The 27402-nt window shown below is 53.9% G+C and overlaps 1 protein-coding gene across 2 annotated transcripts in view; it reads right to left on the reverse strand.

Annotated features, from left to right (window-relative positions):
- Positions 1–1919: 1919 nt before the first annotated feature.
- The window catches only part of PPARD (peroxisome proliferator activated receptor delta), a 75680-nt gene continuing 50197 nt past the window's right edge, over positions 1920–27402 (reverse strand). For both annotated transcript variants that reach the window (XM_061196344.1, XM_061196343.1), the window contains 6 exons: positions 15814–16044; positions 7002–7156; positions 6061–6199; positions 5217–5419; positions 4587–5037; positions 1920–3940 (listed from right to left, as the gene is read on the reverse strand). In XM_061196344.1, the coding sequence (XP_061052327.1) occupies positions 3693–3940; positions 4587–5037; positions 5217–5419; positions 6061–6199; positions 7002–7156; positions 15814–15943 (1326 nt within the window). In that variant the 5' untranslated portion in view covers positions 15944–16044 and the 3' untranslated portion in view covers positions 1920–3692. The remainder of the gene's footprint in view (positions 3941–4586; positions 5038–5216; positions 5420–6060; positions 6200–7001; positions 7157–15813; positions 16045–27402) is intronic.

The raw sequence follows: 27402 nt of genomic DNA on the forward strand, positions 1-27402 counted from the left end.
CATGTGTTTCTTCTAGGTTGTTTTTTCCCTCCCCCACTCTTCTAGTTTTTTTTTTCTTAAACATTGTATAAATATATCAAATTTATCCATTTTCCTGTTGATAGACATTTTTATTGTTTCTAAGTTTTTGCTCTTGCTGTAAAGAACATGTGTATGAGTCTTAGTGCAACTTGGTGGCTTTCACTCTAGGGTACTGTGTCAGGCTGCCTTCTCCAGGAAATAGATTTAGAGGTTTACTTGCAGGACACTCACTGGGGAGTGCTCCTGAGAACAACACCTGTAAGGAATCGTAGGAAGCAGGATTGGGTAGAGAGACAAATTAAACTGCAATGTACCTAGGACAGAAGCCCCAATTCTGGAGCTGGACGATTCTTCACGTTGTTTCAAATTGGGGCAAGGAGGCTTGGCTTGTCCCCACATGTTGGCTATAGGCTGCCCCTGAGGAGGGAGTGTGCTTATCCTGGGCAAGGTGGCCCCCTTCACTGTGGGCAATTTCCTGAGAGGAACTCAGCTGTGAGCCCAGCAGCTACGGACCTCAGTGCCTGGGTTCTGAGGGGTGGAACCTGGGTGATGCCTCACAGCCTCCACAGGCGCATTTTAACTTTACAAGATTTTGCCAAATTGTTTTTCAAGTTGATTTTATCAACTTCTATTCCCTTCTGCAGTATATGAGAATTTGTATTGTTATTCTTCCTTTCCACATTTTCTATCTTGGTTTTCCTATGTTATTTTTGGGATAATTTCTACAGATGTTTTCTGAGGGGCAAAAATGATCTCTTTGGCTGTGTCTGTTTTTTAACTCATTTTTTTTCTGGAAGTTCCAGGTATTTCTTTTAAAATGTTTGTCTTTTTTTTTTTTCCTTAAAAAGCAAACTGTTTCTTTCGTATGATTTTCATATCTTTATATTTTTAAATAATATAAAACTTATTTGTCTCCTATATGATAATCAATAGCTATACTTTTTGATGTCCTGGAGCTCTAATTTCACTGATTATTCTATTTATTTTCATGCAGGCTGTCTCTTCATGTTTGTAATTTTCTGGGAGTTCTGTACTGCCTGTGTCTGTCCTCCAGAAAGGTTTTGCGTCTGCTTCTTCCAGGCTCCCCAGGCATATTACCAGCCTGGGACCCCATTTCTTCCTTTAATAATAAACCTTTTTAAGTTTCAGAAGTTTTACAGAATTATCACAAAGACGGTATCTTCTAATTCTCTTAAGGTTGTTTTCTTCTTTTTTAGTCTAAATTTTTGATTCATTTGTCTGTGAAGATGGCACCACTGTAAGTAAAGGAGAAAACTGGGGTGTCAGCTAAGGAGAGGAAAGCCCTGATGTCTCGTGGGGTAAAACTGTGCAAGTCCCAGGGACTTCCCTGGTGGTCCAGTGGTTAAGACGCCGCGCTTCCACTCCAGGTGGAATGGGTTCGATCCCCGGTTGGGGAACTAAGATCCCGCGTGGCATGGCCAAAAAACCCCAAAAACCTGTGCAAGTCCCACATACCACTCAAGGCCCAGGGGGACTTGCCTCCTCCCAGGCCCTTCTTAGTCCCTCCCAGACGCCCTCACCCCCAAACCTGGTTTGTGCCATGGTTCCACACACCCTTCTCAGAGGGTGTGTATCCTTTCTCCCCCTCCCACCCCAAATGCTCCATCCGGGTGGGATGGCATCTTCTCAGTTCTCCACAAACCTTGCTGACTGAGGACTGGTGAGCAGAGCAAGAGGTGAGGGGGAACGACGGGCAGACCCACAAGCCAGAACCGACCCCGCCACCCCGGCCAGCACCCCACAGTCTCATTTGCCTGACCAAGTCTCCCCCTCTGTGCACTGGATGTGGAAGAGGGGGAGGGGTCTCATCAGCCCCCAGGAAAAACACTGTAAGCTGAGTTAGCTTAAATCAACTCTTAAATATTTAATTCCCATTTATTTAAAGTTCCATCAGTCTGTATACACTATTTATATTAAAAACACAGGAAGCTGGGGCTCCTAGCAAAAATATACATTTCAATTTTGGAGATTGTTCAGACACTGAGAAGAGCTGTATCCTCAGTACCAGACCTGGGGAGGGGGATGAGGATGGGGTGCATGGCGGGGGAGGGGAGGGAAGAATCTTGCCAGTAGAGAGTGATCCTCAGGCGTGGAAAGGCCCCTCGGAAAGGAAGACCAGACAGGACCCAGGAAGCTTGGGCTCTAACCCCACGTCCCGCCACCTTTCTCAGAGACGCCAGCCAGCCCCTCACCCCTCCAGACCCGTTTCCTCCCTGGAGAAGCAGCCCGGGTAGGCTCTCTATCCTCTGCTCAGACGGTGGGCGCTCCAAGCTGCACTTCTGTCTCTCCTCTGGGGTGAGTGCTTATCAACGGGGAGGAGGGGGAGGGGCGGGGCCAGGAGTGGGACTGGGCCTAGCAAGGTCCCTGGTCACCAGAGGTGGTACAGGGAGAGTTCCAGGTGACCAGCTGGGCCAAATACAAGGAAAAGGGGAGGGCAGCAGAGTTGTTGGGACAGACGGGTGTCACAAATGAGCAGGATCAGTTTATCCCCGGTACCTCCCCTGTGGGCAGGTGCTGGGCTGGGTCCACAGGACCAGCCTCGGGAACAGGGGCACAGCTCTGCCCGTCCACCTGCAGGCCCCTCTGGGCACTCGCCTGCCTCAGGGAGGGGAGGGTGAGGGGTGTGGAACCTGCAGGTAAAGTGATTTCAGTGCTTGTGGTGTGTGGGCTGGAGGGAGTGTGTGTGCGGCGTGAGCTTCAGCTGGGCTGGAGCCACTGCCAGTGTCTCCCGGAGGCCAGAGAAAGGAGGGGCGCGTGTGAGGCCAGGCCCTGGCGCTGCGGGAGACGGGGGAGCGCGGTGCCGACACCCGGAGGCAGGACTCGGTGGCTGCTGCAGAGGGGGGACAGAGTGGGGTGCTGATGGGGGACCCGCCCCAGGCCTGGGCTCAGAAGCAAGTCTCCGGCTTGCCACCTCCCCTACCTCCCTCCGCCTCTCTTTAAGCTCGCTCCTCGTCAGTGGGGGTGTAGGGACCACCACCTGGAGGGAACTCCACCTCTATCCAGGCTGGGCGGGTTTCCCGCAGCGGCCAGTGCGTGGGGGCCATCAGTGACACTGGCCTGTGAGACCGGTGGAAAGAAGAAGGGAAGGGCGACGGGCGTCAGTGGGGCTAAGGTGTGCGCTGCCTGCCGGGAGCCAAGCCGCCGCAGCCCAGGCGGGCCTGCCTGCTGGGGGAGGCGTCCTCCGCCAGGGACCCGGTGACCAAGGGCTGCTCTGCACTCAGCCCTGGCCCTGCTTACCTTCCCTGGGAAGCCAGGCCCAGAGAGCTTAGTGTTTCTTTGGATGGCTCGAGTCCTTTGCTGTGAAGACTGAAGACGGGAGAAGGGGACTGTTGGTGCAGAGGGCAGGCCCGGCCCCTCCTGCTGGGGGGGGGGGGTGGGGGGGCGTGGCGGGGGGAAGCAGAGGTGCTGTTCTGCGCTGCTGGTGAAATAACACAAACTGCCTCACAGGAAGAGGAAGAGCGACAGACACGGAGATGGGGAGAGAGAAAGGGAGAGCGAGAGAGGAAGGAAGAAAAAGAGCAAAGAAATGAGAGAAGACATAGGAGCTGAGAAGGAGGGAGCCGGAGAAGGGAGAGGGAGGCGGGCCGACTGTGTGTGATCCCCCTCGGCCACCAGGCCCAGTGCTCAGCGGCTGGTCGACAGAGAAGCCCTCAGTACATGTCCTTGTAGATCTCCTGGAGCAGGGGGTGCAGCGAGGTCTCGGTCTCCGTCTTCTTGATCCGCTGCATCATCTGGGCGTGCTCGGTGACCAGTTGCCGCAGGTCAGCCATCTTCTGCAGCAGCTTGGGGAAGAGGTACTGGGCGTCAGGGTGGTTGGCCTGCAGGTGGAACTCGAGGGCGCGCAGGATGGTGTCCTGGATGGCCTCCACCTGTGACACATTCATGAGGCCTGGCCGATCTGTGGGGACAGAGGGCAGAGGTGTGGGAGGGAGCAGGCACACACGGGGTCTCAGAAGGGCAGGGCAGCTCCCCTAACCCCGCCGGTGTGGGCAACTTGGCCCTGGGAACAGTGGGCCTCCCTGTCTGGACTCAAACCCCTTCTCTACCACAGACTAGCAATGAGGCTACGGGCAGGTCACTCAGCCTCTCTGGACCTCAGTTTCCTCATCTGTAAAACGGGGATAACAGAAGTGCCTCTGGCATAGAGTCGTTATGAGGATTAAAGAGTTATAATCTAGGAAAAGGAACTGGAACAGTGCCTGGCATGAAGCAAGCTCTATGCCACTGTCAGCGTGAGTCTTACTATATTTATTGTGTTGGAATTTGAAAAATGCAGGTAAAACACAGAAAATTTCTCCACTATCAGAAATAACCCCCATCAACATGTTGGTATATTTCCTTTCAGTCTTTTTTCTATCTCATCTCCATCTATACTAGATGGAGCTGGTCCTGCACACACAGTTAGTGCCTTACATGTTCCACTGCCATCATCACATGGACCCTTCCTCATGCTGTCAGAGCTTAGGCTCGGCCCCTGCAGTGAGGGCCCAGCCCCCAGGAGGGCTGGCTGTGCGGGGCCGACCCACTGCCCCTCCCTCACTTACCTCCGCACAGAATGATAGCCGCGATGAAGAGAGCCAGGTCACTGTCGTCAAGTTCCAGCGCATTGAACTTGACAGCAAACTCAAACTTGGGCTCGATGATGTCACTGAAGGGCTTTCGGAGGCTGCGCAGGAACTCACGGGTGACAAAACCAGTGCCGTTGGCCACCAGAAGCCCATCCTTGTTGACGATGGAGGCCAGCATGGCAAAGATGGCCTCGTGCACACCATACTTGAGAAGGGTCACCTGGTCGTTGAGGAAGAGGTCGCTGAAGCTGGGGATGCTCTTGGCGAACTCGGTGAGCTCACGCACGGTCTCCACCGTGGTGCACTGGCAGCGGTAGAAGACGTGCACGCTGATCTCCTTGTAGGGGGGCAGACCGTTCACCAGCTGCTTCCACACCAGGCCCTTCTCTGCCTGCCACAATGTCTCGATGTCGTGGATCACAAAGGGCTGAAAACCAGGCCCCGTTAGAGGCCAGGCCTCGGGGGACCCCCGCCCATGTGTGCCCCATACCCCTTGCCTGTACCACGAAGTGAGGGGAGGGAGGAGGCCTGGTTCTCCCAGGAGTCAGGCAGGTGGCAGCAGGGCCCAGAGCCCGGGATGCTGCCAGGCTGAGCAGTGACACTCACCGCCGTGTGGCTGGCCTTGCCGGTGAGGATGCCACGGGCCTTCTTTTTGGTCATGTTGAAGTTTTTCAGGTAGGCACTGTAGATGTGCTTGGAGAAGGCCCTCAGGTCAGCCACCTGGGGGTTGTGCTGACTCCCCTCGTTTGCCGTCAGCCCTGCCACCAGTTTCCTCTTCTCAGCCTCTGGCATCCGGCCAAAGCGGATGGCTGCACAGGGAAGGGGGACAGTCATGGAGGAGCCTGGGCAGGGGCCAGCACCTCTAAGGTACACAAGCCAAAGATGGAGACACACTTTTTGAGCACAAGGCCCTTAGAAGCTCTAGAGCCAGCAAGTTGGAATGTTGGGGAACCCCTCCAGAATATAAGCTCCGGAGGCGCAGGGCTTCTGTCTGTCTTGTTCACAGCGCCCAGCAGGCTCTGTCTCCCGGGAGTGCCGGCCTCCAGGAAACTCCAGCCTGGCTCCTGGCAGCTGACACACGTGGTCACTCACTGGCTCCTGCCTGCCCTCAACAACCAAGAAGACCTGAGGGGATCCTGGGCCTTGGCAGTGGCTTTTCACACCCTGTCAGGTCATCCAAGACAGGCTCAAGGTTCCGGGAGTGGTGTTTCCAACACTACTGGAGTTAGGGTCAATTCCCAGGTCCCTTCTGGGCCAGAGAGGGTGAGGCTCAGGTGCAGACAGGTGGCAACTGCCCCCGGCCTGGGAAGCATGGCGGCTCCTGGGCAATCTGGGAAGGCAGGCCTCAGCAAGGTCAAAGCTGACCCGTGTGCTGTGTGCTGGGCGCTGCTCTGAGGGCACCCCCTTTCTGTTCCTGGGCTCTCGGAAACCTGGTTTCAGGTTGGCTCACCGTTGTGCGACATGCCCAGTGCCAGGCATTTCTGGAAGCGGCAGTACTGGCACTTGTTGCGGTTCTTCTTCTGGATCTTGCAGATCCGCTCACACTTCTCGTATTCCAGCTTCATGCGGATTGTTCGACGGAAGAAGCCCTGAGGGACAGTGGACAGGTGAGGAAGAGAAAAGCCACGAGGAAGGGAGAAAGGGTGAAACCCTGCCTGCTGGGTTATGCCAGGGGGCTTGATTACGCATCGAGATGTAACAATTCCTGAATTTTGGAAGTAATGGGGGGGAAATATTATTGGAGGAGAGAGGGAGAAAGAAAGTAAACAACTCTAAAACTTTTGAAAATAACTGAAATAATATAGCATATTTATTTTAAGTGCTTCTCTGTTAGTTTGGTGACACAAAACTGTACTGTGGCTAACTTGATTTATTCGTAAATGCAACCTGGTTCTGCATCTTTTCTAGGTAGTTGTTTAATAAAATAATATGTGAAATTTTGATGGGTGTGCAGTTAGGAGGAAGAATCCAAAAGCAAAACCATAAAAAGAAATATAACGTTTCCTTTTTTATCAAAGAGCCCCCTCGGGCTTTGAGGCACAGGAAACCCTGACCTTGGGAAGATGGCTCAAGCCCAAGACCCTCATCCTGTCCTACCTGTCTTCTCGTGTCAGGTCCCCAGGGGGCACCAGCAGCCCAGAGAGCCCAGGTGAGTGGCTGGGTCGGCACCACCGGTACCCAGCGGGGCAGGCCCAGCGAGGGAACCCCTCCTCTACAACAGGACCCAGAGCTAAGCCTGGAACGGGCCCAAGGGCCTGGCTGCCTCCCAGGCAGGAATTCCACAGTGGGTATGGTCAGGACCTTGCCCGGCAGCAGGGAAAGCCTTCCTGGCAGGTCAACTCACCATGTGATCACAGCCCCGATGGGCAGCCACCCCTCCACTGCCCGTACCTTGCACCCCTCGCACGCGTGAACACCGTAGTGGAAGCCTGATGCCTTGTCCCCGCACACCCGGCACTCCATGTTGAGGCTGCCACACGAGGTCCCGTCGCAGCCCATCTGCAGCTGGTCCAGCAGCGAGGGTGGAGAGCAGCTCCGGGAGAGGTCTGCAGACACACAACACAGGGAGAGGTCGGCAGACACCCAACACAGGGGCGGCTTTGTGTTCTGCCAGGCCTGGGGGCCTGGGGAGGTGACCAGAGCCCACAGGGCAGCCCAGGTGGCGGGGCGGGAATCACACAGTCTTGGCTCAGCCACTTAAGGGCTATGTGACCTCTGGGAGTCAACCTTTCTGAGGATCAGCCTCTACATCTAGAATGTGGGGTCAATGACAGCTTCTCTGGGTGGAGGGCGAAAGTGTCCAAAGCATTTCCCCCAGACCCGACACCCAGCAAGTGTTCCAGAAAGGCAGCTTACTATCTGGGCTGAGTCAGACCTGCCTGGGCTGAGCTCACTGCTGGCAGGGAGAGGGCATGCGGGGGATGGTTGTGTTTTGGGAAGAGGGGAGCAAGAGGGAAGAAGCAGAGAGATTCTCTTTAGACTGTCCTTAGGAAGTGGCTCCCTGACTTAAGAGACTCCACTGTGTGGGCCCACAGGGGATTGTGTGAAATGTGTTTTGTGGAGGCTACAGAAGCGCAGGCCTCTGCAGAGCTCAGCCCCTGCCCCAGAAATCTGCTTCCTGCACAGACTCCTGAGATGCTGCAAAGGATCTCTCAAGAAGCTCAAAGTCATTCCCATGAAACTTCTTGCTAGAGCAGAAAAAACAGAAATCTCAGTCACTCTGACCCGGCGGTGGACTAAACTTCCTTGAGTGTTTTTCTGTTAAGTGTACAGACGTCTGAACCCCGTGCTGAGTGTCGGCGAGGAAAGCAGTTGGCCACAGGCGACTTCAGGGTATTTGTGCCGTCAGGTGACTTAGTAAGAATGGCTGCGGGGTCTCTCCTGAATCTCTCCCCTGGATGCTCAGAAACGAGCCCTTCCCTGGGAAAGGGGGCCTGCCTGAGCCCGTCTCTGCCCCCAGCCCAGCGCCCCTGTGTGACCCCACGGGCCACCTGCCCTACCTCTGCCAGGCTGGCCTGCCAACCTGCTATTCTCTGCTTTCTTCCTGACGACTGAGCAACCTCCTCAGGGGCAGGGGCCAAATCCCCAGACCAGAGGAGCAGTGGCTTAGAGCAGACAGCTCTGCAGGGAGACCCAAGCCACGGCAGTCAGCCCAGACTTAAGGTTTTCCAGGCCTGCCTTCCACCCTCTCTACAGTATGGTCACTGCACAAGAGCCTGACTCCCCACGATGGAGCTACCCCCAGACCAAAGCGTACTCCACTCCCCCACACCTTCCTCCCAGCTCTCCCGGTGTCCCCTGGGGTCCTAGGAGTGACAGCAGGAAAGCCTCCAGCCACACCCCACCCCGCCAGCAGGAAGGAGCGCGAGCACCAGACCCCCGGGCTGGGGAGGGTAGGGGTGACACGGTCCCTGCTTCCTGAAACAGCCTGGCCTGTCACAGAGCCTTAGCTCTCAACTTCAGTCACTCCAAGGGGTGTAACCACGCCCGCCTCAGCCCGAGGACAGGGAAAGCGGGCGCCCTCGGCTCCTGCGCATGCGCCGCGAGGAGCCGGCTACCTGTGGGGTACTGGTAGTGGTAGGGGTAGGGGTGGGGGTGGGGCCCTTCTGGTCTCCTCAGGAGCCTTTGTGGTCACTCAGCGTTGGACGCCCCGCACCAGGACATAAGGGCCTCGGGGCAGGGACTCTGTCCACCAGGGCGCTGCTGCTGGACGCGGGGCAGGCGCTCAGCGACTCTGGACTAAGTGGTCCTCAAGCTGCCTGGGCGTCCTGGCCTCAGCGCCCGGGGGCTGGAGGGGCCACGCAGGACCCGCCGCTTCTGCCGGCGTTATCGCGGGGACAATGGAATTCACATTACCGGCTGCTGGGAGAAAACGAGATAACATGTAAAACCGCTCTGTAGAGACCTGCGCAGATGCCGGGCAGGGAGGGTTTCCGGCACTTCCTCCCCCGATCTGTGTGGTCTGTGTGCATGTTTGCTTTCTGGCACTTCTTGTAAGCGGTGTTGTTTTTGTGGTTTGCACGGCTGCCTCCTCTGCTAGACTCTGCACGTCTCTACTCACATTCCCCTTGGATCTCAAAAGCCACCTCCACTGAGTCTGGTCCACAGTGACCTATCATCCCAGTCTGTTCCCACCTCTTGGTGGTGCCTTCGTCGTCCCCCTTGTGGCCCTGGAGGCCTGGCAGGTGTCTGGTCACTTGGTTGCTGTTGGTATGGCACGTGGCAATGCCACCCTACCTTTTCATTCCACAGACATTTGACGAGCACCTGCTGTGTGCAGAGCAGGAGTCAGACCCTGCCCTCAACCAGTTGAGGTAAGAACACTAGGACACAAGGTAGCGAGTGGCAAGGCCAGCGGCGGGGCAGGCAGTGTGGTGCAGGACTGGGCGTGAGGTGGTCAGGGAAGGTGACTGCTCCCCTCTCTGGGCTCAAAGGTCAGGGCTTCGATGACCCCCAAGTTGGCTTCCAGGTGCTCAGAGGCAGCCCGCCTAGGGGGTGAGAATGGCCTCAGGAGCCGCACAGCCTGAGTTCAGGTCGGGGGTCTGAGGCTCACAACCCAACTCTGCCCTCTGGGCCTGTCTCCTCCTCTGCAAATGGAGGTGACAGGAGCATGTGTCTCAGAGTCACCGTGAGGAGCAGAGGAGTTAACAGAGAAAGTCCCTGGACCTTGGAAGTGCTGTGGAAATACCAGCTTAAGTTAGGATGAGGCTTATTAGTATCAGAAAGCTGCAGTTCTGCAGCTCCCAAGCGTGTGCCCACACAGGCAGGGGCCGTGCCTCTTCCTTCCTCTGGCTGCTTGTTCTTCTTTCCCAGGGCTTCACAGAAACCCAAGGTGGGGGAGAAGGGTCCTCTGCTTATGAGGCCGGAGCCCTGAACAAGACCTAGCCTCCTCTCACTTCTGGCCTGCCGCCGCCCCCTGCTCGCCCTGGAAGAAGCCAAAGTGCCCAAGCCCCATGGACCACCGAGGTGGCCGGAGCTCTGGATTGTAGGGAGAGGCCCAGGGTGAGTGTCCCAGGGGGGCCCCAGTCAGGAAGAGCAGCAAACTGGACTGGGGGGGGGGGGCGGAAAGAGACCCAGGGCAGCGTGGGGGCCCTGGGCGTGTCCTGCCCCCCAGGTGGTGGCGGGCATAGGAAGTCCGGGAAGCCTGGGGCGGAAGGGTGATGGGACAAGGCCCCCCCGCCCCCGCTGCCTATTTGAGGGGAATAAGAGAACTCGAATAACTGACACATGAGGCAGAAAGAGGCAGGGGAGATGAGGGGCTGGGGTGGGTGGAGTGTATGTATCCTACAGGGGTAGGTTTTGTTGTCGGGTGCATGTGTATTGGGGTATCCCATCACTTCGTGGTGAGTTTTCCAAAGATAAAGGTTCTCTTTCTTCCTTGTTGACCACCTGGCTTAAGACTTTATCCTCCAATCACCATCACATCCTACCCAAAAGTAATGATGGCAGAATGCTCCCCATTCAAGGGACCAGCTTCTGAAGGTCCCCCCACCCCATGACCTCTTAGCAGGAGACTGGGCTTCCGAGAGGCCCTCCCTCCCACTGGGAGCCCCTGCCTCAGGGATCCTCTGCCTCAGGGACCCCCAGGCATGCTGGATGGAAGACACCCTGGGCTCGCCCTCTGAGGGCTGTCTGCCTGCAAAGCCACTCTCCTGGGCCAGCCCAGGGCAGTTCTCTCACCTGGCCTCCTCCTCTGCTCTCAGGAGATGCCCTTGCTCACCTGATGGCCATCATCTGGGCCCTGAGCCCCACCTCTGAACTTCTGCCCCAGCCACACCCTGCCTGCCTGGCCTCCCAAACCCCTCCTGAGGGCCTGCCTCTACCAATCCTGGGAGGGAAGGGGAAAGAACCAGCGTTTATCAGGCCCCCACTAAGTGCCGGACGTGTTAGTGTCTTTATGCTCATTAGTATCATTTCAAATCATCTTGGAAGACAGTAACTGCCACCATTTAAAGGTGAGGACGCTGAGGCTCGGGAAATTACGGAATCTGTCTGAGATTACCTGTCCAGTATGTGGTGGGACTGGGATTTGACCCTAAATCTGAGTCCCCGCAAGGGCTGTGTGTTTGAAGCAATAACACCTCTTTTTTAGTGCACGCCTACTGTGTTCCAGGCCCTCTACTGGACGCTTTACACCATTAGCCTCACGTGACCCACAAAACAACCCTTCAGGCAGGTCTTCTTAACGCCTGTTTCATAGGTGAGGAAACAGGCTCAGAAGGCTAAGTGACATGCTGACAGTGGCTCTGATGGCTAATTTTATGTCAGCTTGCAGGCCATGGTAACCATGGAATCCAGCTTTTGGTCAAACACCAGTCTGTTACTGTGAAGGTATTTTTTAGGTGTGACTGACATTTAAATCATGAGTCTCCACAATGTGAACAGGCCCCAGCCAGTCAGTTGAAGGCCTGAAGAAAATAAGACCAAGGCCTCCCCAAGGAAGAAGGAATTCTGCCTCCAGGCTGCCTCAGACTTGAGCTACATTATCAACAACCCCAGGTCTCCAGCCTGCTGGCCTGCCTGCAGAATTTCGAGTTGCCAACCCTCACAATTACATGAGCCAATTCCTTAAAATAAACCTCTCTCTCTCTTTCTCTCTCTTTCCGCACACACACACACACACACGCACCTCCTCTTGTTTCTGTTTCTCTAGAGAACCCTGACTAACACAGTGGCAGTGTGAGAACTATCACCCAGAACCATCCAACCCCTGGGGCTGAGCTCTTACCCACTGCACTCTGTGACTTTCCGTATATGTATGTGTGCGTGTGTGTACGTGTGTTCATTACTACTAATCAACAGTTCGTGATTATGATAAACACTATGGATAACACTATGCCATTATTCGAATGTTTGGACTCAGCATAAGCACTACCCTTGTCACGCAGAGAGTGAAGTATCAGTTGCACCATCTCTGATTACAAGTTCAGCAAACAGACACTACTGACCTTATTCACGTCATTAGTGTAGTCGAGAGTTCTCCTGCATATCTAGTCTCCATCACTGGAGATAGGTTGTTGTCATAGCTGTGAGGGTGGCCCAGAGGGAACAGCCCTGTCTATTTACTTTGCTGGCAGAGCCCCGAAGGCAAACAGCTTCTGAAGTCAGGGCCAATTCTGTAGGACTCTGGGGCTGGGTTACCAAGCAGCCTCCTTACTTCTGTTGGCCTGTTGGCCTGGACTGTGGGCTCCTCAGGGCAGGCACTCAGCCTTGCCCTTCACTGGATGGCCGACCCCTGCTGGACACCCACCAAGCACTTAGAGGAGACACCAAGGCCAAGAGGAAGGACACTTTATCTTCCTCAGCCCTGCGCTGAGACCCCTGACTTCTTTCTTGGGTGTGACTGGGACCTTCATCACTGATGCAAGAGAGGAAGAGGGTGGGAGTGGGAGGTGAACACTGGCTCAGCTGCCCCTGCCCAGCCGGGGGACCCGGGCACGCGAGCTTCCTCTTTGCTGAGCGCTAACGATGAGGCCTGTCCTGCCCGCCTCCTGTGGCGGGGGCGGGGGCGGGAGGGGCTTGGCAGGTGCTGAGGTTGGTACAGAGGTGCACAGGGTCAGCGCAGAACCTCTGGAGGGTCAGAAGGAAAGCAAACTGTGCAGCCTTCCTGCTGTTTCAGGGCTTGAGACTGTGCCTCATCCTCATGGGTCCCTGAGGGGACTCCAGAGGCCAAAGTCATAGACTCACGGGGTGGGGCAGGGAGCCAGCACGTGCTGACCAGCACCTGTGGCGTGTCACATGCCACCACTGACTCCTCACCAAGCCGGCCCTTGAGATGGGCAGGATGCAGCTTTTTTTTTGGGCCGCCACGCAGCTTGCAGGATCTTCCCCGACCAGGGATTGAACCCGGGCCACCGCAGTGAAAGCCTGGAATCCTAACCACTAGACCACCAGGGAAGTCCCAGGATGCAGCCTTAAAAGGCAAAGAGCCTGAGATTGGAGAGGTGAGGGCACTGGCAAGGACCACAGTCCACAGGGGCAGATCTGGGATTCTAGCCCTGGGTTGTGTGATCCCCAACACAAGAAGCTCTATCTCCAGGGCCCCTCACCTGCTGGCTTTTTTTTTTTTTTAAGAAAACAACAACAACTAATTTATTTTACCCTTTTAAAGAAAGTAATGCATTTGCTTTTTAAGTTATGAGAATACTGCAGGCTTGGTGAGAAAAACACATAAGGGCACACAGGCAGCATCTGACAGATCCCCTCCACCCACGATCCTACTCCTCAGAGTAGCCTCACTAGCTATTTGAGTGTCCTCTTCCAGTGCCTTCTAAGATATATAAGGACTTTTAAACAATGGGATCCCCAAGTTGTCAGGAACTTACTTCCCTCTCAGTATACACAGACCTAATGACTGCAGAGCATCCCACCGTATGGCTCTACCACAGTTTATATAACTAATTCCCCACACATGGGCACTTTCTAATTTTCTGCTATTATAAGCAGTGCTCCTGTAGATAAGTGTGGAAATCTCTGTGCACGCTGAGCGAGTATTTACACTGGATACATTCCTAAAAGAGGAACTGCAGGGCCAAAGGAATGCACGCTAAGTAGTAATGGCCTGCACTGCCCAGCTGCCCCTTCCACCCTCAGGGACTACTGGAGGGCCACGTCCTCACCCTCTGGCCAACCCAGGCCTCGCTGCCAATCTGACGGGCTAAACGACATCTCATCTGAAGATTCCTTCTTTGACTACTGAGTAGACTGAAAAATGTTTCATGTTTTCTGGCCATTTGTATTTGTCCTACCGTGAATTACCTGCTTCTGTTTTTCTGGTGGGGGGCTTGTCTTGTAGAATTTTACATACTGTGGCTTTCACCTATTGATTAGGTTAAACAGCCCCCTCCATTTCAATTACTGAACAAGTAAGTCTTTCTACCGCCAATTCATCCATTTATTGATAAACGGAATCTATTAAACACAACATCATACACAGCACTGTGAGACTGGCTGGGCAAATTCTGCCCCAGACATCTCCCCATGTGCCCTAAATCCCACCAGTACAGCTCCCTGAGACGCCATCACCATGCCCGCCTCGCCCGCTTCTGCACCAGCTACCACACTCTGGTCTGCATGCAAACAGCCTATCATTTGGGGATACGGTCGGTCCCCACAGCGTGTGTAGGAAACCCCAGGACAGGACACCACACTGCAGGTACTTCTACGTGCCTGGGCCAGCCATGCGGGCAGTGTGGGCTAGGGTAGGCAGTGAGCCACCAACCCCAGGGCCCTCTCTTCCCCTTCCACTCTCCCTTGGTGTCCTCAGTGACAACTCTTGCTCATTCTTAGCTCCCAGTGTCTCCCCTCTGCCTCCTAGGCCTCCCCGCTTGTCTCAAGTTCAGGACAGTGTGCGCAGGTCCTGTGTGCAGGTCAGCCATTCATTCCTCTCTCCTGAGAAAGGTTGGGTCTGCAAAGCCATCGGCCAACCGACAGGGAGTAGGTTACCCTGGGGGATGGGGGATACCTTCTCTCAAGCCCTGAAATCACACTGGGCCTACTTCGGTCGTTCCAGGGTGTCTGGTGGGATCAGAGGGACTGGATGATGGCTCTCCCCTCACGCTACCCCACCGTGTGTCCTGAAGAGGAAGAACCTCTGCAAAATCCCGGGACTTTGCTTTGTAGGTTCAAAGCAGCAAGCAAGGCCCAAGGATTCAGGCCTCTCTTAGCTGCAGGCTCAAGCAGGAGCCTGTCCCACCCCAAGAGCCCCCACCCTGCCTTAACTCCTGACACCATCTGCCTCCTTCTCCCCATGCAGACACAGGGAGCCAGAGCTCATCTTTGTGGGGCAGGCCTGCTCCTCTGCTCCGAATCACCACTTGTGGTCAGGATCCCCTTCAGCTGAAGCCAGCAGCAAAATCAGGATGCTCCTCCCGGCAGCACATCCTCTAATGACGCTGAGTACCCTCCAAGGGAAGGGAGCAAGGACCAGCCGAATGTGCTGGCACTCAGGTGGAGGGAGCAGGAGAGAACTGGGACCATGGGGCAGGGAGCAGGGAAGGGGCGGCAGCAGCAGCAGGGAGAGCCAGGGGCTGAGGGGGGGGTGCAGCGTCTGGGTGCCCTTGAAGGTGGACATAGCATCATGATGATGATGAAGATGAGGACACCACAGTACAAGGTACCAGAGGAAAACGTCTACACTGCTGCTGGCAGTAGATAAAGGGGAACCAACAAGTTAGACAAGAGAAGCTAAAATCTGTCTGGCTGCACAAAAGTATTATTAATTCCAGTCATTCTCACTAAGTGCTTAGCATTTGCCTAATTACAATGCACCTTGATGATGTGTAATTAGTACCAGATTGAGTTGTGTGTTCTGACTGATCCTAACAATCACAGGTACAGATGATCTTTCTGGCATGTTGTTGATGCACATTTGTCCCGGATCCCTTGTGGTAGGAGAGGTGGAATAATAATGATGACGACATGCATTACACAGGCTAACTCATTCCATTCTCACAAAAGCCCGTGTGCACGTCCCCTATAATCCCTGTCTGTTTTACAGGGAGAAGGGGTGCAACTTGCCCAAGATCCTGCAGTTGATGAGCAACAGAGCAGGGGTGTGACCCTGGGCTGTCTGGCTCCAGTCCTTAACCACCCTGCTGCCCTGCACCCCATGATGATGCTGTTAGCAGAGGGCCAGGTTCCCTGTCCCCCAAACCCCATCTGTGCTCTCTCTGCCCCATGTCCCCTGCCTGCTCCCCCTTACCTGTATAGCTGCTGGAAGGAAGTGAGTGCCCTGGTCCCCCATTGAGCTCTGGGGCTCCTTCTGCCTTTGCCATTTCCTTTTTCTCCTCCTCTTCCCGGACCTCAGGGGCTTCCTCCGGTGGCTGCTCCATGGCTGATTTCCCCTCGGCACCACGCCTGCAGGCCCGGTCATAGCTCTGGCATCTTCTGGGTCTGAACACAGATGGACCTCTACAGGGCAGTTCCTGTCAGCCTGGGCAAAGGAGAAGACAGGGAGAGGTTGGGGAGGCAGGGAAGAGGACGAGAGGGGGATGGAGTGGGGCAGGATCGAGGGCCACCGACTGGGGGGACTGGAGGGGCGCTTCTGCTGTTCCTGGTCCCGCAGAGCAGGAGCGACTCATCCCTGCAGTGCGAACCTCTAATCCTGCCATCACAGGTCACTGCCCCTCCACCCTTTGCCCACCTGGCTCTTGTGGCAGGTTTGTGGGGTTCAGAGCAGCTTCCGTTAGCCAGATGGGGTGATACACCCCTGTGCCACCTTTCCCTGCATCCTGCTCTTTGAGCCTCCTGAACCTACAGGAGCCACATGAGAATGACTTGAGGGGCTTTTTCAAATTTTCCAGTCCTCTTGGAGATCCTGATATGCATCAGACCTCCCAACCCCCATCCTCTCCCCACCAGCACCCAGGCCCAAGAATCATCGCTCTCCTAAGCCACCTTTCTTCAAGGGAGTGGATCCTACCCTTCCTATGTTTGGGTGTGGGAAAAAGACACGAGCCCCTGCCACGCTAGGCTCACAGCTGACAGCAGATCTGCGACCAGACGCTCAATGCAGAGCCGTCAGGCAAGGGGCGGATGCACTCTGTCCTGGAATCTGGGTTACTGGGTGGTGACCCCCATGTCTACGTCACCCAGGAGGGGGCAGTTCCAACCCTCAGCAAGTAAAATACTGTCCACAGATGCCACAGTCAGAGGGGGTAAGGCTATGGGTGCTGTGGGAGAGAGTCCTCCCGGCAGGGAACACCTCTCAAGAACACCTCTCAAGAATACGGCCCGAGAAAAGACACTGAGGCAGCACAGTGTCCGTGGAGTGGTGAGGGACCCTGTTGGCTGAGGCGTGGGGTGCTGTAGGAGAGAGGATTTGAAGGGCGGGCTGGGAAGGTGGGTTTTATCCAGGCATGAGCACTTCAAATGCCCTGGTAGGGAGTGTGACTAGACTCTGTCCTGTGGTGCTGCAGGCCTGGAAGATTCACAGCAGGAAAGACCTGCTTTAGGGAAATTCAAGCATCTGTGGGACCTTAACTTGGATGTTCCACAGGCAGCTCAAACTCAACCTATCCAAACAGGAGCCACCATCTGGCCCTAAGCCCGCCCTTCTCTTCCTCTGGTAATCTCTACTTTAGTGACCCAAATGCCCAACTACCCACTTATCAAAGCCAGAAGGCGGGAATCATTTGACACTCCACACCCTCTCTCTTCCTGCTCTAGGCCTGCACACTTGGCTATACTGGAATCACTGGGGAGTTTTGTTTTTTTTTTTCTTTTTTTTGGAGGTTTGAACTTGAGTAAGACATTTATAAAAACCTAGACAGGGGCAGTGTCCTCCCCAGCCCAGGGGCCACTAGGCACAGCACAAGAGACTACAAACGCAGCAGGGGAAGGTGGACACTCAGGGTGTGGGAGTGTAGGCACCCCCACTTCTGGCTCAGGGATTTGGGGAGTAAACAAAACCTACTTGGAGAAGAATTGGGGAAGAAAACCAGCAATTGCCTTCTGCACGGGTGGGGACAGGGAAGGAGGCAGGGACAGGGGCAGGAGCATTTCACATCACTAACCTAACTTGGGAAACTGCAAGGGACCATCTTCGACTGGCCTTAAGAGGAAGACAAGATGGATGATGGGAGAATCCACAGGAGGGAGAGGAGGAGAGGGAACGTGGCTAGGGGGCAACAGCCCCTTCCTTTCTGGGCACAGGAAGGCAGCCAGGGCACCAGGTCCAGGCAGTGACCTCACAAGGACAGCACAGTTTTTGCAGCTTAGAGATCACCCACCTGCCCCCCCCCAGCTATTCATTCTGTTCTCTCGCTGGTGTAGGGCCACTCTCCGGCCCCGAGGGAGTGGATGGCTCTGCGGCCTGGGGCCCTGCCTCTTCTGTGCCTCCTCCCTTGGAGGCAGCGCTAGCCCTCTGCCCCTTTGGCCTGGGGCTCCTGGCTCTCAGGGGTGGCGGCAGCCTTCCCTTCCAGGGTAGTGCCTTCCTCGCTGCAGGCACCGATCTCCACTGGGGAGTTTTTAAAAATATGGATGCCTGGGCTCATCCTCAGGGATTCTCATTTGATTGGTTTGGGAAGCAGCTTGGGCATCAGGATTTTTTTAAATTACTATTATTTATTTATTTCGCTGCATCGGGTCTTAGTTGTGGCACATGGGATCTTTTGTTGTGGCGTGTGGGCTTCTCTCTAGGTGTGGCACGCAGGCTCAGTAGTTGCAGCACGTGGGCTCTAGAGTGTGCAGGCTTAGTTGCTCCGCAGCATGTGGGATCTTAGTTCCCTGACCAGGGATAGAACCCGTGTCCCCTGTGTTGGAAAGCAGATTCCTAACCACTGGACCACCAGGGAAGTCCAGGGCATCAGGATTTTTATTTTTAATTCCCCTGGTGACTGTAACGCGCAGCTAAGCTTGAGAACCACTGTGCCACAGCAAAGCAACTTCCAGCTGATGGTAAATCATTCCCTCTTAATCATTCCTTTCCACAAGGCCTTCATTTTCCCTTGTTTGGATTGACACAATGACCTCTTAATTGGTCTCCTAAAGGCAGTTTGGAAATTCAGTGCTAGAGTCTAAGAGCTGGGGAGTTGGGAATCTGGCGATTTGTCGGGGGCATGGGGGGGATCGTCACTGATGTGACAGGAGCAGGAAGGAATTCAGTTCACCAAAGGACAGTGACACGTCAAGGGAGGACAGAGGAAGAGGCACCAGAGCAGACAGTGAGGCAGTGGCCAGAGACAGGAGAGACTCGGGACAGCCGGGTGTCTCAGAGACAAGGGAAGGGCTGTTTTTTGGGGGGAGTGGGCGGTCAACCATCTCAAATGCTGCAGAGTTCAACGGTGATAAACTGACACATGGCCACTGAATCTGGTGACTGTGAGGTCATCTTTGACCTTGTTATACAAATTTCAACTAAGTGGTTGGGATGGAAACCTGAGCTCTGAAGAATAAGTGGCAGCAAGTAAGCTGGGACAATGAATAGAGACTAATTTTTTAATGAATATGTCACGGAAAGGAATGTACAAGAGGATGTGGCTTGAAAAAGTAGCAAAGCCAGGAAAAGTTTTTTTGGAATAGAGGAGGCTCAAATAAGCAGTGGCTAGAGGACAGGTCTTCAGAGAAAGACAGTCTGAAGATTCAAGGGGGAAGCTGGGGCAGGATGACTGATGGGAGAGGAATAATTCAAGGGCACAGGATGAGGAAAATACAAAGTATCGCAGCAGTGTGTATGGGGGTGGTGGTGGTGGTGTGCTAAAGCTCATAGGGAATGACTTCACTCTTGTTAGTTAACTTAAGTAGGAGGAATGGTGGTCTACTGAGAGTAAAAGATGGGACTTGAAGAAAGCAAAGAGGCTGAGTGGAGGTACTCTGGCAAACATGATAGGGAATTAGCTAAAGAGAAATAAAAAGAATTATATAGTAGGGCTACGGTAATTAAAACAGTGTGGTACTGGCACATGAATAGATAATCATTGAAAGAGAATACACGAAGTCCATAAACAGATACAAATGCATATGGGACTTTAATGTTATAAAAATGGCACTCCAAATCAAAAAGAAAAGATGGATTCTTCAATAAATAGTATTGAGACAAGTGAGTAGCCATCTGGATCCCTACCTTACATCTTATACCAAGACAAGGTCCAAATAAATCAAAGGTTTTAAAGTTAAAATAAAAATACATGAATTATAAAAAGTGTTGAAAAGCTAAGTGGGAGAAGAGCTAAGGTGGATACTAAGCCCATAAAGCTTAATGGGTAAAAAAATTAATAAATTTGATTTCATAAAAACACAAACTACAAGGTAAAAAAACCATCATAAGAGAAAAAAAAAACCAGATAATAGACTGGGAAAAATATTTGCAACTCATCAGACAAAGGGCTAATTGCCCTAAAATAGTTCCTACAAATTATTAAGTAAAAGACCAGCAATCCAATAGAAAAACGGGCCCAGGATACAAAAAATATACACAGAAAAGGTATATATACTTAGTTCTTAAACGTATGAAAAAACGCTCAACATCATTCATAAAAGAGAAATGCAAATTAAAACAACACTGAAATATACTTTTTACAATCAGATTAAAACAGATGCTAACACTGATGGGGCTTCCCTGGTGGCGCAGGGGTTAAGAATCTGCCTGCCAATGCAAGGGACACGGGTTCGAGCCCTGGCCCGGGAAGATCCCACATGCCGCGGAGCAACTAAGCCTGTGCGCCACATTACTGAGCCTGAGCTCTAGAGCCCGCAAGCCACAACTACTGAAGCCTGCGTGCCACAACTACTGAAGTCTGTGCGCCTAGAGCCCGTGCTCCGCAACAAGAGAAGCCACAACGAGAAGCCCACTCACCGCAACTAGAGAAAGCCCACACGCAGCAACGAAGACCCAACACAGCCAAAAATAAATAAATAAATAATTTATTTAAAAAAAAAACCCCAAACAGATGCTAACACTCTGTGGCTAAGCACGTGGGGAAACATCATCTCACATGTCCCTGTGGAAAGGTAAATTAGCACAACCTCTGAAGAGGGTAATTTGGCTACATCTATCTAAATTACAGGACACATTCCCTTTGATCCAGAGATACCACTTCTAGGTTGTATCTTACAGCTATCCTTCCACTGAAGTACAGTGACATAAAGTATTAGCACAACGTTACTCATTACAGTATTACTTGACCAGTATGTGTGGGGAACAAGCTAGATGTCCATTAACAGGGGACAGCCATAAACAAGAATGATGATGTTGGGGGCTTCCCTGGTGGCGCAGTGGTTGAGAATCTGCCTGCCAATGCAGGGGACACGGGTTCGAGCCCTGGTCTGGGAAGATCCCACATGCCGCGGAGCAACTAGGACCGTGAGCCACAATTACTCAGCCTGCGCGTCTGGAGCCTGTGCTCCGCAACAAGAGAGGCCGCGATAGTGAGAGGCCTGCGCACCGCGATGAAGAGTGGCCCCTGCTTGCCGCAACTAGAGAAAGCCCTCGCACAGAAACGAAGACCCAACACAGCCAAAAATAAATAAATAAATAAATAAAATTAAAAAAAAAAATGCTCTACAAAAATTGGCGATTATCTAAATAACAAGGACTACAGATGCTGATTCTTCATGCTCCACAGAATTGAAAAGCCTGGAAGTGGAGGAGGCAGGGGCAGGTGAGTGGTGAGAGACCCTCAGCCAGGCCTGTGGCTGAAGGGGCTACAGGAGGCTTCTGAGGAGCAGCAATCAAAAGGATGGGCAGCACGGTGACAGAAGGGGCAGGTGATGGGACACCCAAGAGCCAGAAGCACAGTGGTGGCACTGACCACAGGAGTAAGCGGAGGAGGCTGATTAGAACAAACTGTTTGGGGATCCGTGTAGCCTGGGTGTCAGTGGACACAGGGAAATCACACAGGCTGTGGTGATGAGAGCCAGGGAGAGAGGGGTGTGAGGATTGCAGGCACACCGGGCAGGTGGAAACAGAGGAGGAAAAACAACACTTCCCCGTACAGATACTCGACAAAATATTTTCTCACACATTCCCTCATATCCTCTGATGCTCTAAGTGACCCTGGGAGATGGGACAGAGGTCACTGTTGGGACTGAATCCTGGAGGGAGGGGCAGGAGCTGACTGAGTTCCCACTGCATGGCAGGCTCGGCCCAATCCTCACAAGTCCCCACAAGGCCAGCCCCGTGGGCTCCCCTGGGCAGATGAGGAAAGTGACAAAAAGCCCAGGCCCACCTGGCCTGACAGGCGTCTCTCAGAGAACACGCTAGAGGATGCAGCAGAGGACCACGGGGTGCAAACACCGCGGGGCCCGAGCCCAGCCCGGCCTCTGAGGGCTGTGTGCACGGGGCCACCTTACACACCTGACGCTCCTGAGCCTCAGCTTCCCTTCCACATATCAGCTGGTAGAACGTTCTTTCACCACGACCAGAGGAACTCTTCTCAGTTTCTGGGGTGCAAGTGGTGGCCTCTTGAAATCAGATGTGATGCTGGGCTCTGGCTAGAGTTTGGGATTTGGGGCCAGGGTCTCTGGATTCCAAGTGGATGTTCCTTCCCAGCCCGAGCTGTTCCTTCTGTTTGCGACCTCTTAAGAACAGCAGCTGCAGGGGGAGGGAAGCTGCAGTCTGGCTGCTCTAAAACCCAAACACATCCCTTGGGCTGTTGCTTATTTAGATGCAACCCCATGCTGGGGCCCATCCCTGCAATTTGCCAGAAGCCATCCATTTTCACACAGCCCTGGGTGCTCCATCTACAGCTGAGGTCTGCCCCTCTCCCCAGCGCCTGCCCCCACCGCTGGTCTCAGCTCGCCCAGCCAGGAGCCGCTTTATTCCCTAGGCCCTCCCCCAGCTCACCAGGCCGGCCCACAGGCTGGGTTTTCACAGGGAGCTGCCACCACAGCCTCCACTCTCCCTGCAGTGCACCCTGTTCCCTTCTTCCTTCCTTCAGTCCTGGCACTAAAAATAGCACCTGGCACTAGGTTTAACCTTTATGTGGCTGAGAAACCTTGGTTTTTGCTATTGCCACCCCCCCAGCACTGTGCCAGTGCCAGAAACCCTCTGACTGTGTCACAGCTTTGCCCCACTTAAGAGGCTGGTGCTGTCCTCAGGACAAGGGTCCTGCAGCCAGAATGAGAGGGGTGCTGCTCTGCGGCCCTTGCACAGAAAATGGAGTCGCTACCAAAAGAAATTCTTACAAAAACAAATACCTGGGCTACTCTGATTCTTGCATTCACACACATGTGTTGTGTGTATACACTCTCACAAAAGCCTGCCAAGCAAGCATCCCACCCTCTTGCCCCTTCTAGGATCTAAAGTTGGGCAAGGGGCACGACTCTATCCATTTCCCACTGGGCAGGTAGATTTCACGGGCAGAGGTAGTTAGGAGCTTAACCCAAATGACCCAGAGCTCCAGAGAGGCCTGGTCTGGGGCTCGAGCGACCAAGCAACCTGAGGCCCTAATCCTTCCACCAAGTCTAGTCATCCTCGGGAAATGGAGCTTCCCTGACACCCAGCAGCAGGATGCATGCTCTGAGTGGGGTCACTCTGTGTCAGGCCCCATTCAGCTGTGATGCATCCTGTCAGGCCTCTCCCTTCACCACAGCCTAAGGTGGGTCACAGCTCCAAGCCTCGGGTCCACCACCTCCATCACAAAGGTACCAGCTTCCAATTCTCCAAGGGTTTATAATACACCAAGCTGTGTGTATACTGACACATCTAATCCTCAGAATAGCCCTAAGAGTCGGGTGCTATTTTTATCTCCATTTAACTGATGAGGAAACTGTGGCACAGAGAGGGAAAGTAATTGAGTCAAGGTCACACAGTAACTAGAGGAGCAGGATTTGAGTCCAGGCAGGTTGGCTCAAGTCTTAATCACTATGCTGTACCTTGCATGTGGTGCTGGGTAAGACTGGACCAGAAGCTGGTAAGTCCTTGCCCTGCTGGATCTGGAAGCTGCTCTTAGCCTCAGTCTGGAGCCATCATCCCTGAATCCTCTGTCTAGATGCCAAGAACCGCTTCTGTCAAGAACACCCTGGTTAAAGCCCTTCTGAATACTCCCTGCCAGAAAATGGCTGCTGTGTGCTAAAGACAGCCATAGGCTCTGGTCCTCGGCTCCCTCCCCAGCGCATCCCACTCGCCTCATGTGCAGCAGCGCTCTCTGAACACAGAGGCTCGCACCAGCCTCAGCCTGGAATGCCATCCCCGCCACTAGCTAAGGCCTACTTTCCTTCCAGACCTGCCTGCACCGCCTCCTTTAGGAAGCTCCCCTTGACTAGTCCTATTCTGTTCCTTCCTACTGCAACCCTGACCCAGGCTCTCCAGATCTGCGGTTACCACATCAAACTGCAACGTCTGTTAGCTGGTCTGTTCTCACCACGTTACCAGTTTCCCACACCATGCCCTCTATCTATCTTGCAGAGGTAGGTCCCCGGCACCTCGCACGGTGCCAGGCATTCAATGGGTGCTCAACGTACACTCCTTGAATGAATAAACAGACTAAAAACATTAACCTCAGCCACACTGTGTCCAGTTGTAACAGTTGTCACTATATGAGTTTTCACCTATTACTGTATTACTGCCCTTGAGATGCAGCGAGTACCCCGCAGAAGTTCATTCCACAGGCTTCTGTATCAGGCCTGGGTTCAAACCCTGGCTCTGCCCCTCCCTCTCTGTGACTTGGGGGAGACACCAACCCTTCAGTTTCTCAGCCCTAAAGCTGGCCTACTACCACATAACCTGAGCGGCGTCATGCGGATGAGATAACCACACCGCAAATGCTTAACAGTGCTGGGTGTAAACACCTAACAAATGGGGCTGTGGCTACTGCTACTGTCATCACTCCTGGCTTGCCTTAGGGGATGACATGGAGCAAGTGATATTCCAGGTCTGGACATGTGGCGGCCTTTGGAATTCCAGGGACCTAAACCCAGAATTTCCCAATTCCCTGCCTTACAATCAACCGTGAGAAGGGAGAGCTGACAGGGCGCTCCGCTCCGGGTTTGCGCTTCTTTCAGAGAGATGGGCCCGGACGCTTCTCCACCTCTGCCCCTTCCCCCGCCCCTTGGGACCACCTAGTAGCTGCATTTCCTCCTTCCCTCACTGCAGGGGGATGAGGAGCAGTAGCCCCTGGATACAGGGCAGAAGAGTGCTCAGGACCAGAGAGGCCATGGGCGTGGGGCCCGGCCAACTCACTCCCAAGCTTCCCTATCAGTCATTAACCCAGTACTGACCCAGTGCCCTGGGTTTCCAGACCAGCAGCTCTGCGGTGCTCTCTGCTCTCATTTGTCAATCTCAGTCACCCTACTGCCCTCAGGGCACGTGAGAGGCCTGTGTGGCCTTGGAATGGATTCACCCCAGCAGGTCCCCTGAGGCCAACCCCAGGAGTGGCCTGGGAGCTGGTTTTGTGCAGAGAGTATGGGAACCAGAGGAAAGTCTGCTAGCCCCTCTCCCCGTCCCCCATTCTAGAATTCTTCCAATTCCACCAAGAGCCAGCCTGTCAGCCCTGTGGAGTGGAGCTAAGCTACAATAGAAGGAAAAGCCGGCCTCCTTTCATTGTACCTCCTCAGGGAGCTACTGAGAACGTGCCCAGAGAAGAGATCATAGTGGGCAGGAGGGCTCCTCAGCTGGGACCAGCGAGGGGCCTGACGGGCGGCCGGCTTCCGGCCACTGATCCCCACGCAGGTCAGTGCGCTGAGCTGCCACTATCAGCGGCGGAGGACTGAGGAGATACTAAAAGTCTTGTCTTCACAGACAACAGAACCACAGCGATGTCAAAACATGCACATAATGCACAGGAACAAAACCGGAAAGACATGACCCAAATTGTTAATGGGGCTTCCCTCTGAGGGGTGATTCTTATTTTCTTAACTATATTTTTCCGTTCTTCAAATTCTTTACAATGAGCATGGGACGCTTTCATGATGGGGGGAAGAGAGGGAGATACATTTAAAAGTGTTTTGAAGAAAGAAAACTGAATAATACACTGAAAGATACTGAGGAGGTGAAAGAAGGGCTTGCCCGGAAGCGAGCCAGGCCTCTCCTCGGCAGCCTGAGAGCTGAGGACCCTCCCTGCTCAGAGAAGGCTTTGGAGGTAAGGGCAGGGGTGCCAACGGGCAGAGGGCCACAGCCGGGGACCTTTCCAGAACCTTCTCACCCGAGGACCTCAGGAGCTACAGCTGCTGATGCCGCCAGTGCCCTCCGCTCTTCCTCTGGTGCCGGCTGCTGCCAGCTGTTTTCATTCACTCAGTTAACAAATATTTGTTAAGCACTCACCATCATGTGCCCAACACAAACACCTAACTGTGAACGATGACCAGGGCGCCAAAAGGCCAATACCGCCACATGAGCCTAGTGTGGCTGGTCAGGGAGGGGGTCCCGAGGACGTGGCCTCTGACTAAGAGGCAGGCAGGTGGGGGGACAGAGACCCCAAGAAGGGAGGAGGACGGCACAGAACCTCTGAGGGGTAGAAAGAAGGGCCGCGCGGCTGGCGTGCCGAGAGCACGGAGCGGCCGGTCTGGCTGAGGCTGGAGATCAGCTGGGGCCTCGAAGGGCGAGTGAAGGATGTGGCTGTTTATCCGAAGGGCAACGGAGAGCCTAGGAGGGCCATGAAGAGGATGGGCAGGGTGAGAGCAGCACTTAGAAACGAACTGGAGATGATTTCAGCTGGATGCCGAGAGGCCAGGGTGACAGCAAACCCAGCTGGGGTGGTGGTGGGAGCGAGAAGGCCACCTCCCAGAGCCCTGGAGAGCTGGGGGCAGGAAGCAGCCGCCTGTTCCATTCCCGGGAGGATCTGGGCTGAGGAGCCGAGGGATGGGGCCCTTACACAGATTTGAGTACGTCTCCTGTCACCTCACTGGCGTCCTCACTGAGGAGAGCATCAGGGCAGGATTAGATACTCCAAGATCCCTTCCTGCTCTGACTGGCCTGGGCTCCAGCTTCCCAGCACTGTTCTGGTCTTAGTGATTCCTGGCTGCGACACACAGTCTGGGGAGTAAATGTGGCACCTGGCACTGCTTGGCAGGAGGCCAACTAACACAAACAGCCCCCACATTCCTGGGCCCGACAACTCCATCCAAGCCCCCCAAACTTCTGACACCCAGCTCTCGCCGCCAGCACACCAGCCTGTGCCTCGGTGGCCCTGCTGTGGGGGGGTGTGGTTACGGGGCGTGCACTGGACACCGCTACTCATACCCTTTTCTTTTTAAGCAGAACTGAGACTTGGACATGGGCCAGCCCTTTAAAGTTCACAAGGCGCCTTCATGTACATGACCTCACTTAGTGTGTTGAGCACCTACACTGGACTATTTCATCCTAACACTCCGGTGAGCCTGAGGGAAGCTCTAACTCCTGCTGCCATATGAACAAACTGGGTGAGGGGACAGAGGCTGGTGGCAAGGTGAGGGGCAGCGCACCGAGGGGTGGCCAGGCCTAGTGAGGGGGAACAGAACTCGGATCGGCCCAACTCTAATTGGAGGGGAGGAAGGCAGAAATGGGGGTCAGCAGGGCAGAGTGACTTCTGAACCTCCCTGAGGGGAGAGGAGACACAGAAGAGCCCTACAGCTAAGTTCTGTCCAGGAGAAACTGTGACTCCCAAACTTAAGCTTCACCTAAAAGTGCTCATGTCCTTTGACCTTGTAATTCCTCTCACAGGAAACTGTACCAGGCTGTTCAATGCAATGTCATTTACAATAATGAAATCAATTTTTATAACAACAAAAAAATATTTTTAATAATGAAAAGAAAACAGAAATGACTCAATGTCCAATAATAAAGGAATGGATAATAAATTAGGGCACCCCCAGAAAATGGAGTATTATCCAGCCATTAAAGTCATGTTTCCATAGAATATTTAATAACTTGTTA

The sequence above is a fragment of the Eubalaena glacialis genome, chromosome 7 (genome assembly GCF_028564815.1).
Source record: "Eubalaena glacialis isolate mEubGla1 chromosome 7, mEubGla1.1.hap2.+ XY, whole genome shotgun sequence".
In the NCBI taxonomy this organism is placed as follows: domain Eukaryota; kingdom Metazoa; phylum Chordata; class Mammalia; order Artiodactyla; family Balaenidae; genus Eubalaena; species Eubalaena glacialis.